Source organism: Camelus bactrianus, chromosome 10 (genome assembly GCF_048773025.1).
Source record: "Camelus bactrianus isolate YW-2024 breed Bactrian camel chromosome 10, ASM4877302v1, whole genome shotgun sequence".
Taxonomy (NCBI): domain Eukaryota; kingdom Metazoa; phylum Chordata; class Mammalia; order Artiodactyla; family Camelidae; genus Camelus; species Camelus bactrianus.
Window position 1 is genome coordinate 51131643 of NC_133548.1, and position 14020 is coordinate 51145662.

Below are 14020 nucleotides of genomic sequence, written 5' to 3' on the forward strand. Positions count from 1 at the left end.
GGTCACATTAGATTTTTTTTAAACTCTCAAGCTACAAGGTCTTCTTTTGTATATTCAATCACATGTAAATATTATTGTTAGCTTAGTTCAACTCAAAACTCTCCCACCAAACTCAGGTGAAGTTCCCACCCACCTGCTGTGTGCTATAGGCAAAGGAAGAATTGTGATATTTTTCTCTTTTCCTCCCCCACTCCTTCTATTTCTTCCTGTCCCATTCACCTGTATTCACTCTAGATGGTGGTGATTGGGGTAACACAAGGAAGCGAGAAGAATGAAAAGGAGTTTGCTTGGATGACTGCCTATATATATAAATGGGAATTGAAAAGGGAAGTCTTTTCCCGGTCATCATTTCTTTAAGCTGGGAATATACACTTACTGATGACTATGCAGTAGGCTCACTCTACATGGATTATCCAATTAAGGCTTCTTCTGACACAGTATTTTCAAGCAGTTTTCTCTCTGCTCCAGGTCATTGTTTTGCATCCCTCTAACAGCATAATCGCACTGCCCTTTTGAATAAAGTTCTCATTCAACAGAGACAGTGCTCTTGGAGCAGCCTGCTCAATGAAACCTTCTAATCTAAATTCATATTCTCTGTACTAACATTTAAAGAAAATTCCCAGGACCCCTTCCCTGCTTTCCCATAGCTGCAAGATGTAGCTTTCTTGCATCTTCCCCCAATACATATCCTATATACCTCAATGCTTTATATCAGGAGAACCAATTGTCAGCTGACAGTAACTCTGAGGGAAAAAAAAGACACATATTGATGAGGCACTGGGTACATAGCAAGGAATGAGGAGACAAGTCCAACCTCACAACACATATGAGGGAAAAATGAGAAGTGACAGTTACTCCGTCAAAAATTCTGCTTAACCTCTCTTGAGCTAAGGGGAACAACTAGAAAAACGAGATGATTTTTTTTTTTAAATCTAAATCAAGGCATTAGAGAGTCACCAGGCAGTGAAGAACTATGGAACCAACATCCAAATAAGAGAGGAAATCCAGAGACATAACTTGACACTTGGAATCATTTTTCTCTAGAAGAAATAGCTGAGATATAGGAAAGAGGGGTTCCTGTATCTCACATAGATAGGAAGACAAAAGGGGTAAGGGGTAATCTGGTAAACACTATAGACTTTGACGTGGGACCTTTGAGGGCTACATTCTAGAAGTAAGCACAAACTGGAAATAGACTGCTTTTGGGGGACTGAATCTTAGCTTTGAACCATCTAAATATGTGAAATTGGATTAAGAGGGCTAGGATTTGCTAATATCCCTAGTTACATGTAAGAGTAATTCTCTGAGAAGATATACTATAATTCAAGGTCTCGAATTACCTATACAACTTTTTATATACAATGCCAGGCACTCAAGCAAAACAATCTGGCACACTAGGAGAGGAGACCACATAATGAATGCCAAAAGAAACAGTGGAAAACATAAAAACAACTTCAGTAAATCTAGATAATACAGGTATCAGACAGACTTCTAAATAACTACCTTGAAAATGTTTCGACTGGGATAAAATTAGGAATTTCAGTAGAGAACTATTAACAAGAGGACTAATTAATAATTCTAGAAAGGAAAATAGAGCAATAAAAATTAAGAACTCAGTGAATGGATTTAACAGCAGGTAAAACAGAGCCAAAAGAAATTTGCTAAATAAAAGACAGGTCAGAAAAAATACCAAGAATGAAACAAAGACACATGAAAAAAATTCATGAGAAATACAGAAGAAAGGTTAAGACACTTTGGGGATACAGAGAAAGTGTCTAATATTCATAAAATTGAAGTAGAGGCAATAGAAAATGGGGTAAAAGCAGTATTTGAAAAGATATTGGCTGAGAACTTTTCCAAAATGATTAAAAATACTGTACTGGTCTGGGATCACTCAGGAAAGGTTATTGTAGGGATTAGACCTTAAGCTATTAGAGAAGCTGCTAGAGAAGGCTACGTAAGGCTGTTACATCTGCTCTGATATTTGGCCTAAAGTTTTCAGACGTCAGATAGGCCAGGAGTTGAGAAGGAAAACTGAACCCGATAAATGGGAGAACTAAAACCCATGAGGATGAACTAGAATCCCCAAGGACAAACTGGAACACATGAGACAGAATGGAACTCATGAGGACACACACAAACCATGGAACCTGAGTCTGTCTATCACTGTGGCAAGAGTTTAGCTAAGCTACTCCATAGTACTGCTACCTTGGTATCCATTTTGTTTGTCCAGGTGGATTGCAGAGACCTTAAACTGACACTAACGCCCTCAGGGAAGCACATGCCCTGGTAAGCAACCCTCAGTAATAAGCAAATGTGAGTTCCTGACATGACTCCACCAACAGCTCTTGTGACCAATAGTCTACCATGCTTCCCAGCATCTGTATGCCTATGTGGCCCTTAGACAAGAGCGGCATTGCTTCAGGCCATTGAATTTGTGGTAATTTGCTACAGCAGCCATGCACAATTGTCCATGAAACTCACTTGTGGCTTTAGGAACAGTGGGAGCTCATTCTTACATTTACAATTTTTATTTGATTGCTGTGGGGATTCTGTCTACTTCCAAGTATGTATATTTCAACTATGCATTTGAGAACTAGGGAAATAACCACAGGGTTAGTTTGGGGACCCAACTGTAGAGATAAGCCTGAAAAAAACGCCATTGATTACCTATCTCTAGTGATTACTCTGCCTCGTCAATCACAGTGCTGTTTCATATCTCCAGGATTTTGTGTCATTTCAGAGTCAGTGCCCAGTAATTCCCCTAAAAGTATTTCTTCTTCCTCAAGGCACAACCACCATGGTAAATGTCCAGAGGTTCTTTGGGCAAGGAGGGGGTAGCAGGGACTGGGAATAAGACTGACAATATACAGTTTTGTACAGTCAGGTCCTTTTGCATACCAAGGTCCTTCCTCAAGGACTTCTCTTCATTCAATAGGTTGTTTATTCAGTAAATAAGTGAAATAGAGATTAGGAAAACAACAGAAAATATTAACAAAACTAAGAGTTTCTTTCTTTATACACAAAATTGACAAAACTTGAGCAAGACTAACCAAAAAAAAAAAAAAAGAGGATCCCATTTTAAATTAAATTTTAGATGAAAAAGGAGTCATTACAACTGAGACAACAGAAAGGACTTCTATGAACAACTCTATGCCAACAACTTGGACAACCAAGAGAAAAAGGCTAAATTTCTAGAAGATACAACCTACCAAGATTGAATCATAAATAGAAAATCTGAACAAATAGTGAGGATGGAGATTCAATCAGTAATCAAAACTTCCTGAAAAAGAAAAGCACAGGACCCGTCTGCTTCACTAGTAAATTTTAAACATTTAAAGAATTAATATTAATCTTTCTCAAACTCTTACAAAAAAGTTGAAGATGAGAAGATGCTCCACAATTCATTTTACAAAGCCAGCATTTCCCTCATATAAAAGTAAGATAAGGATACTATAAGAAATGAAACTAAGGCCAATATCCCTGATGAACCCTATAGATGTGAGAATTTATAACAAAATACTAGCAAGCTGAATACAGCAGCACATTAAAAGGATCATACACCATGATCAAGTGGAATTTGTCCCTGTAATGCAAGGATGGTTCTACACATATATCAATAAAAGTGATACATCGTATTAATAGAAAGATAAAAATAATTCAATCATCTCAATAAACATAAAAATAGCATCTGACAAATTCTGGCTCCATTCATGATTAAAATTCTCAACAAACTGGATGTAGAAGGAATATGCCTCAACAAATTAAAAGTCACATATGACAAGCCCACATCTAACATCTTAATGGTGAAAGGTGAAAAACTTTTCCTCTAAGATCAGGAATAAGACAAAAATGCACACTCTCACCAATCCTTTTCAACATAGTACTAGAAGTCCTGCCAGAGCAATCAGGCAAAAAAAAAAAAAAAAAAGGTATCAGAATTGGGAAGGAAGATGTAAAACTTTCTCTATTTGAAGATGACATGATTTTATATATAGAAAGTATTAAAGACTCCATTAGATCTAATTAATGAATTCAGTACAGCTGTAGAATACAAACTCAATACACAAAAATCTGTTGCATTTCTATACAATGATAAATATATAAAAAAGAAATTAAGAAAACAATCCCAGTTACAATATCATTATCAACAATACAATACTTAGGAGTAAATTTAACCAAAGAGGTGAAAGACCTATACACTGAAAACTATGAGACATTGATGAAGAAATTGAAGACACAAAAAAACAGAAAGATACCTCATGTTCATGGATTGGAAGAATTAATCTTGTTAAAATTTCCATACTACCAAAAGCCATCTACAGATGTGACGCAATCCCTATCAAAATTCTAATGGCAATTTTTACAGAAATAGAACAAACAATCCTAAAATTTTTATGGAATAACAAAAGACCCCAAATAGCCAAAGTAATATTGAGAAAGAAGAACAAAGCTGGAAGCATCACAGATAAATGGAATACCATAAAGAGCCCAGAAATAAACCCATGTATATATGTCAATTATTTGACAGCAAAGGAGACAAGAACCAGGATATACAATGAGGAAAGGAGAGTCTCTTCAATAAACAGTGTTGAAAAACCTGGACAGCCACATGAAAAATAATGAAACTTGACCAATATGTTACACGACACACAAAAATCAACTCAAAATGGATTAAAGACTGGAACATAAAACCTGAAACCATAAAACTCCTAGAAGAAAACAGGAAGTAAGCTCCTTAACATCAGTCTTGGCAATGATTTTTTTGGATTTGACACCAAAAGCAAAGGCAACAAAAACAAAAACAAGCAAGTGGGACCACATCAAGCTAAAAAGCTTCTGCACAGCAAGGAAATCATCAACAAAATAAAAAGGCAAACCTACCAAACTGGAGAAAATATTTGCAAATCATATATCTGATTAAGCAATTAATATTCAAGATATATAAAGGACTCATACAACTGAATAGCAAATAAACAAACAATCCAATTAAAAATTGGGCAGAGGACCTGAATAGACATTTTTCCTAAGAAGACACACAGGCCAACAGGTACATAAAAAGCTGCTCATCATCACTAACAATCAGGGAAATGCAAATCAAAATCACAATGAGATATCACCTCACACCTGTTAGAATGGCTATTATCAGAAAGACAAGATATAACAAGTATCTGCGAGGATAAGGAGAAAAGGGAACTCTTGTGTACTATTGGTGGGAATGTAACAAGTGCGGCTCTATGGAAAACGGTACGGAGGCTCCTAAAAAAAAATTTAAACAGATCCAGCAATATTACTTCTGAGTATTTATCCAAAGAAAATGAAAACACTAACTGGAAAAAATATACGTACACCTATGTTTGCTGCAGTATCATTTACAATAGCCATGATTTAGAAACAATCTTAAGCAGTCACTGACATAAATGGATAAAGAATATGTGGTATGTATATACAATGGAATATAATTCAGCCACAAAAAAGGAGGAAATCTTGCCATTTGTGACAAACTTGATGAACCCGTGTGGACATTATGCCAAGTAAATCGGACAGAGAAAGACAAATACCAAATAATCTCACTTACATGTAGAATCTAAAGACAAAAACAAAAACAAAAAAACAAGCTCATAGATAGAACATATTGGTGGCTACCAGAGGTTAGGGTGGGTGATAGATGAAATGACTGAAGACAGTCAAAAGTTACAAACTTCCAGTTACTACATAAATAACTCATGGGTGTCATGACACCATGACAGCATGGTGACTACAGTTAATAATACTGCATTATATATTTGAAAATTGCTAAGAGAGCTGATCTTAAAAGTTCTCACCACAAGAAAAAAATTGTAATTATGTGTGGTGATGGATGTTAAAAAAGATTTATTGTGATCATTTCACAACATATACAAATACCAAATTATTATGTTGTATACCTGAAACTAAAATCATGTTATACATCAATTTCATCTTAAAAAGTTTTTAAAGACTGAGACGAAATTTACTTCAAAATGAAATATTTTTGTATTTCAAGTGCTGTGGAATAATTTAAAATTTGTCCATAAATAAAGATTATATATAAATTTATGAAAAATTAGTAAAGATCACACAAAATAAAGTCAGAGGAATAAAACTAAAAAAAAAAATAGTTAAATAAACCAGTTGTGAAACTTAACCAAAGATCAAATTAAAACAAAACAAATTCCATCTAGAAAATTAATTAAAATGATTCAAAATTAGAACAGTTAATGCTGTCAATAGCAGGTTAAAATAAAAACTCATATACCTCTATTGTGAATGGAAATTGCTAAAATCTTTTGAGAAAGTACTTTGGCAACAGGCATAATGAATTTTACTAGTGTTTGTTCTTCTTGACTTGGTAACACCACTTGCAGGAATCTATTATAAGAACATAAATCAGAACCCAAAGATTTCTCTGTGCTCTTATTGTATAAAAACAGAAAAACTGGAAACACTCATAATGCCTACCAATAAAAAGTGGGTAAGTAAGTATATCAGACCACTTTCATATCAGGAAATATTTTTAAACCATTTTAAATGATGTTCATTAAGTTTTAACAATTTATCAAAACGTTTGCAACTATTTTAAGTGAAAAGGAAGAGCAAAATTATATAAATGATATGAGCATAATAATATAAAAATAAGCATAGAAGTCTGGGAAATATAACAAGTGACAGTCACTCAAGAATAAGACTAAGTGCATTTTAATATGTTCTACCTTTCAGCATTTTTTACATTAAAAAAACTACATTTTACTTCTATGAAAGGAAAAATAAACTGTATTTCATTTTTTAAAAAGCCTCATACTCAAATATACTCTTTTCTCCCCTAAATACCAAATAATGTGTAAGATTTGCAGCAGACAAGAGAAATTGAAAGAGCTGGGAGTAGTCCAGAGTAGGAACTAGGCCAGCAAAGCTGCTGAGATGGGACACCATTTCTGTCTTCAGAGTTTTAGGAAGCCCCTAAGGGCAGAAGGAAGAAGCAGGGGCTAGAGGTGAGGCAGAGACATCAGGGTTCATGGACAGAGATCATGAAGACCAACTAACGTAGGCATCAGTATTTCAGACAAGAAGACTGAGGAACAAGGTGTCAGGGAGTCACCTGAATAGAAGGACTGGGAAACTGGAAGCACAGAGAAAGTTCCCCACTGAGCCAGATTTGGTCTAAACGTGAGGGTGAGCACAGGTGGAAGGGAAGTATAAGAGCTGAGGGTGCTGAGCATCCTTACCCCTCCTCAGATTCAGGCCTCTCATCCCCCAGCTGTAGAAAGCCTGATTTTGTCCACCCTCCCTTTTATGCCACCAGATCTTTTGAACTTGAGGTAGGATCCATGTGGCTATTCGACCAAATAGCCCTTACACAAAAGAAAATACAAATGTGAAACTCACCAATCAAAGCCATTGTATTCATTTGAGGATTCTACCCACACGAACAGCAAAAGCACAGACACGCAAAGTGCAGTAAGCAGCCATGGGTAAAATAATAGCTCCCTCTGGGAAGAGAAAGAAGAAAGTCTAATTTAGCTCCATTTATCCATGGTACCTCGGCGACATCTGTACATACTCACCAAAGGTCTGTATAATTGCAGCTCTACATTACCCTCCCCAGGTTAGAGTGACCACTGTATTCTTTACCCCTATGGAATTTTGTATAACCTACATATATAACATTTACACAATGAATTACAATTATGTGTTTATATGCTTGTACCTGATGCAAGTTTCTTCTCTGAGGAAAAGGAACTTTCGTTACACATCTCTGTATTGCCCGTATCTAGCACAGTTCCTTAAATGTAACTGGCTCTCAATAATCATCTGTTGAATTCATTCACCTCTCCATGTACCTAATGTTTGTTCATTTATTGAGTGATTCATTCATTCATCATTCATCAGTTCATTTAGTCATTTATCTACCCACATCTGGGGGAGGGAAGAAGCAGGTTAGGGAATAAACCTTTTTTTGACTAGCTATTTTACACCAATACAATGCCAGGGACTTCACAAGCTACTTTCATTTGCTTTATTTCTCAGTGTAGCCTCGTAAGTTAGGTATTTTAAGCTCATTTTGCAGAAAAAAGAACTAAATCTCAAGGGGTAAGGTAACTGACTCAAAGTCACTCAGCCAAGAATTGGCAGGGGCACTGCCCATGTCTGTGAGCTCAAAGCCAGGATGGAGGATATCTTTATGGAGAACTTGTACAAACTGAGACTTGAAGATAGCCTCCATCACTGAAAATCCTATCACACACCAGCCAAACCAGAAGTTATCAACTCCTTCCCAGGAACATTACATTTGGGTTGCTACCTGAGTTATAATCTAACATTTCTACATCACATAATGAGAAATTCTCTTTGGGACACTGTAATCTCTAAAATGTGGGTAGAATTATCCCTGCCTTCTCTAAAATATGGGGTTATTGTGAAAGTAAGAATAAAAAAATAAAATGGTAAACATAGACAGGGTATTGACATAACCAGTCTGATAAAAGATATTATAGGCAATAAGGCACTTTAACCACTTCCTGAGTGTAGGAAGATGAAAAACACAGGATCTGACTCTGGTTTATACTCATTCTCTACAGAATACGTGTCAATTTTTAAAATATGTATCAGATAAAGTCACTCCCTGCCCAAAACCCTCCCAGAGCTTTTGACTGTACCAGAACATCATCCAAACTGCCTGCCATGGCCCAAAGCTCCTACATGATCAACCATGCCCATCCCTCACCTCATCCCCTTCTGCACACTGACTCCATTTATGAACTCCAGCCACACTGATCTTCTTTCTGTTTCTAGAACATGACCAAATCTGTTTCCAGCTCAAGAGCTTTGTACTTCCTGGTTCCTCTGCCTGGATTATTTTTGCCCTGAGATGTACACATGGCTGGCTCTACCTCTTCATGTAAGACACTGCTCACATAACACTGTTTCAAAAAGGTCTGTTCTAACCACTCTCCCATCCACCTAGCACATTTTCCTATGTACTATCTCCAAAGCTCTCATCACTAAATGAAACCACCTTTCTTCATTACTGTTTATTACCTAACTCGTCCCACTGCAGGAGGGCCAGAGGCCTTAGTGGTCTTATTCGGTGTGGCACACATTCAATAAACTTGTTTTTGTTGAATAAATCCATTTCCTAATTTTGATTCTCATTGTTGCCATTCTTGCTCAAAAATGTTCAAAAGCTCCTCACTGCTTATAGGACAAAGTTCAAATATTTTAGCTTGAAATAAAGCTGCTTCATAGTTTGATTAAAATATTCCTTTACCACCCTATCAGTTACCATTTATCACCTTACCTGTCCTTGAGTTCAACAGTGGAAATTCGTTTTCCCCTAAACACACCACTGTGCTTCTCTATCTCTGGACTTTCCCCACCTTATTTCCTCTACCCAGAATCCCCTGCACCATCATTCTTACATGTGGAAGACGACTTCCATAAGTCAGGCACTCCAAGAACAGTGGCAGTAATAGCTAACATTTGAGTGCTAACTGTGTGTAAGCCCAATTTTAAGTGTTTTCCACATTTTGCCTCTTCTTTTCTCGTAACAAACCCTGTTGGTGAGTACTACTGTTACCACTTCCATCATTCTAATGAGGAATCAATCACCAGAATGTTAGGTAACTTGCCCAAATTTCATAGCGGTAAAGCTCTAATTTGGAGAGAGTCAGTGGTAAAGCCATAAATCCAGGCAGTCTTCCCCCAGAACAAAAGATCTCCCCTCTTTTGTTATATACTATGCAGAAATGGGGCCTTGAGAATTATTCAGAAACCTTGAGAATTATGTAGTGCAATTCTCCAGTTGTAGAGAGGCTTGGAGATGTCACTTAACCAGCCCAAAGGCCGAGCTGGAACGAGGACCAAAACGTACTCCCACGCTCTGGTCTAGGGAGTGTTCCATTATACCACACTACCAGGAATGTCACCTTTTCCATGAAGTCTCCCTTCATCTTTCACTCTATGTCCTTTTTATAGCTCTCTTGTGACTTACTATATCATCCCTAAGTAATAAATATCTGTTGAATCAATTTACTCTTCTCCATTTTTCTTATCACTACTCTAGTCCAAGACACCAACATCTCTTACCTTGACTACCACTATTCCTTTCTCTTTCAAGACAAAGACATCTCCCTGAATTACTCTTGTACCTTTCAATTCATCTTCCACAGGATCATTCCAGAACATCACTCAGGAAACATCAGTAGCTTGAAATCCTTAGGGATTCTTTATGCCCTACATGGCAGAAGTCAAACTCTTAAAACCACACAATATCTGTCCCATCTCCCTCTCCAGTTTCACTTCCCATCATTTCTCCATTCATACATATCCTCTGCTCCACTTAAAATAAACCTTACACCAATGCCCTCTGACTCCTCCTCCAATACCATTTCTTCTGCCATCCCCCATTTTTTACCTATCCAATTCTTAATCACCTTTCACCTTCTAAATGAAGTTATTTTCAGCCCTTCCCTTGCACATGGATGTGTGACTGCATGTAAACGCATAGACACATACACACAATTATAACCCTTCTCACTGTATTGAGATTAAGTGTGTACTTGTCTTTTCCTCCAGTAGACTGTGAATTCCTTGAGAGCAGGAACTATGCCTGAAGCACTTGTGTTATCCCCACATAGAAGCCAAATATCTGAGCAGGAAAGATACAGGGACAGAAGAACACTCTGCTTAATCCAGGGAGGACTCCCATTTCCACTGCTTTCTTTGTGTTCCCCATCTCAGACATTAGAAACTAGTGATCCAATTGGTCAGAATCTCAGACCCTAGCTATTCTAAGTTTATGATTAAGTGGAGTCATGATGTGGCTTTCTTCTTCCCACTTCAGTGTGCACAGCATTTGGTGTCTTACATCATACAGCCCTCAAAGGGTCCCAACATATGGCTTAAAGAAAGAAAGAGGCCCTCAATGAGGCTTGACCACATACCATGCCACCACTCAGCCTTATCAGTGATCTCCACTTAGGGAAAGTCAGGTGTTAGCCTGATCAAAAATAAAGGAGCACCCTGTTTCCCACTTGCTATTTCTTCTCATAGTGTAACTCTTTTGGGAAACTTACACTGAAGAGAGAATTAAAGATTCAGGCACTCTTCTACTCCCTAGCCAAAAACATCTAATGGTACCTAAACCTCACTTTTTCTTTAAGGTTCATTTATTCATAAAAGGAAAGTTGAATAATTAAATAAATGAATGACAAGAAAGAGGAGAAATGAAGAATGAACGTGAAAGAGAATGAAGAAAACAGGCACATGTTTCAGCAAAGTTAACTCTGGCTCCAGAATTGTGGCAGTCCTTTGATGGAAGAACTAGAGCCCTGGCATGCCCAGTCCTGAAGACTCTGACGAGCCCTCATGGGGACAGGAACCAGCCCATGTTCCCAGATCTAAGAAGGTGTGGTCCAGCTCCCTCCCATCTCTCTGTACCCAAGAGCAGCAGCAGGATCCAAGTTCAGATTTTTTCTCCTGTTTGACTTTCCAGTGGCAGCTGTAGCAGCCAGTAATGGCAGCAACATAGCATTGGTGGCTGAAGATGTGTACAATCCATGGAATACCCTTTTTCCGTCTTCTTGTCTTCTGGTTCCTAGGCTTAATCCTGTTGGCCTTCTTAGGCATGGTTCACCTTTTTGCTGTAATGACAAATAGAACAATCAGGATCTAGTAATTCTGTCAAATGTTTCCAACCCAACCATTCCACAGGAAATTCCATCAAAATAGATGGATTTAAAAGGTTTTTATAATCTAGGATAACACACTGGATTAGGTGGAGAAAAGTAGACCTTCATCTGACATTTCCCACTAACTAGCTGAGTGTTTACTGCAGTCATTGTACCATTCAATGTTTAGTCTTCTCACTTCTAAAATTGTACCATATTCTCTCTCCTGGCCTACTAATAGATGCTAAAGGAATCAAATTAGCTAATATATACAAACTTTTTTATAAACTGTAATGTGCTCTTTAAATAACTTAAAAACTTAGAGACATGAGGGAGACATATGAAAATATGTAATCCTTGACTAGTAAGTGACTCAGACACACAGCTGCCTGCCCCTTCCTTTTCTCTCCTCTCCTATAAGGAATTAGTTAGGGTCATCCTCAATTAAGAATTATATTTAAAATAGCAATGGCTGAAATAAGATAAGAGTTTTTTAAATTTTGGCAACAAAAAATTTCAAAGGTAGAAAAAACAAATTATGTGATATGTAACTTTACAATGTCATTAAGAACTCAGACCTCTTCCATCTTGCTATTCCACTGTGGAACAGGACTTCCTTCTCAGGGTCAAAAATGGGTCCATATTTTTAAAAGATATAAACTGAACTTCCAGAGATGAAAGATGTAATTGTCTGAGATGAAAAATACAGTGCTGGGATTAAGAACAGATTACACATTGCAGAAGAAAAGATTAGAGAACAAGAGAATTTGAAAAGAACAGAGAGAAAATTGTGAGCTGCAGAGCAACTATAAGTATTCTAAGATAAATGTGACACAGTCCCTGAAAAAGAAGAAGGAGAAAGTAAGGAACAGAAACAGTATTTGAAGAATCAATGGCTGAAAAATGTCCAAATTTGATGAAAACTATAAACCCACAGACCGCATAAACACAACAAACCCCAAAGAAAAGGCACATACTAAAAACTACAAAACATATCACAATCAAGATGCTTAAAAAACACTGATAACAAAAAAAATCTCAAAACCATCAGAGAGGAAAGACATATTACATGTAGAGGAACAAACATAAAAATGACCTTTTCACATTCTTTCAACAATGATTTCTCGTTGAAAGCAATGCAAGCCAAAAGACAGTGGAGAGACATCTTTAAAGAACTGAAGAAAAAACATGTTAGCCTAGAATTCAGCACTTAGCAAAGACAGTTACAAAAAAATAAAATAAAATCTTCCCAGATATTTGAAACCAGAAAAATTAATCAATAGGTGATTCATACTATGAGAAGTGTTAAAGAAAGTAATTCTGTATGAAGAAAAAAAGCGTACATGAGAATGAATGCATATCTACATAAAGGAATGAGGTACACTGGAAATATTAAATACATCGACGGATATAAAATAATGTTTTCACAGTTAAAAAATTACTTCAGAAGATAACTGACTGAAGAAAAAGCAGTAACAAAGGATATTGCATCTTGTAAAAATTGTAGAAGTAAAATGCATGATAATAGTTCAAAGGCCAGGAGGAGGAAAATTAAACTGTACTGTTTGTTGTACAGTTCTCATACTATATGTGAAGTGGTTTAATATTACTTGAAAGTAGATTGTGATATGTGAAAATTGTATACAATAAAGTTACCTCTGGAAAAAGGTGTACATGTGTAATAAACCAACAAAGGAGATAAAATGAAATCACAAATATTACTCAATTAGTCCAAAAGAAAGCAAGAAAAAGTGAAAAAGATACATAGAACAGGAAAACAACTAGAAAGCAAATAGTAAATGCCAGATTTAAACCTAAATATATCAGCAATTCCTTTCAATATAAATGGACTAAATGCTCCAATTAAAAAAACAATAATAATATTGTCTAACTGCTAACTGCATTAAAAGAACAAACCCAATATGATATCACTCATACGTGGAATCTAAAAAAAAAAAAAGATAAATGAACTTATATATAAAACAGAAACAGACTCATAGAATACAGACTTGTGGTTACCAAGGGGGAGGCGAGTGGGAAGGGATAAACTGGGAGTTTGAGATTTGCAGATACTGATTGTTACATATAAAATAGATAAACAAGTTTATACAGTATAGCACAGGGAAATATATTCAATATCTTGTAGTAGCTCATGGTGAAAAAGAATATGAAAATGAATATATGTATATTCATGTATGACTTAAGAATTGTGCTGTACACCAGAAATTGGCACAACATTGTAAACTACCATAACTCAATTTTTTAAAAAAGGAAAAAAAAAGCCAATGATACGGTCCTTATGAGAGTTTGGTTTGTTTATATAGAAGGTAAAA

The 14020-nt window shown here is 36.4% G+C and overlaps 1 protein-coding gene across 1 annotated transcript in view; it reads right to left on the reverse strand.

The window, feature by feature from the left end:
• The window catches only part of LOC105083613 (glycerophosphodiester phosphodiesterase domain-containing protein 4), an 80132-nt gene extending 68291 nt beyond the window's left edge, over positions 1 to 11841 (reverse strand). The window contains exons 1-2 of the mRNA XM_074373090.1: positions 11458 to 11841; positions 7405 to 7508 (exon numbers count right to left, since the gene is read on the reverse strand). Coding sequence (XP_074229191.1) covers positions 7405 to 7508; positions 11458 to 11646 — 293 coding nt within the window. The 5' untranslated portion in view covers positions 11647 to 11841. The remainder of the gene's footprint in view (positions 1 to 7404; positions 7509 to 11457) is intronic.
• Positions 11842 to 14020: the final 2179 nt, after the last annotated feature.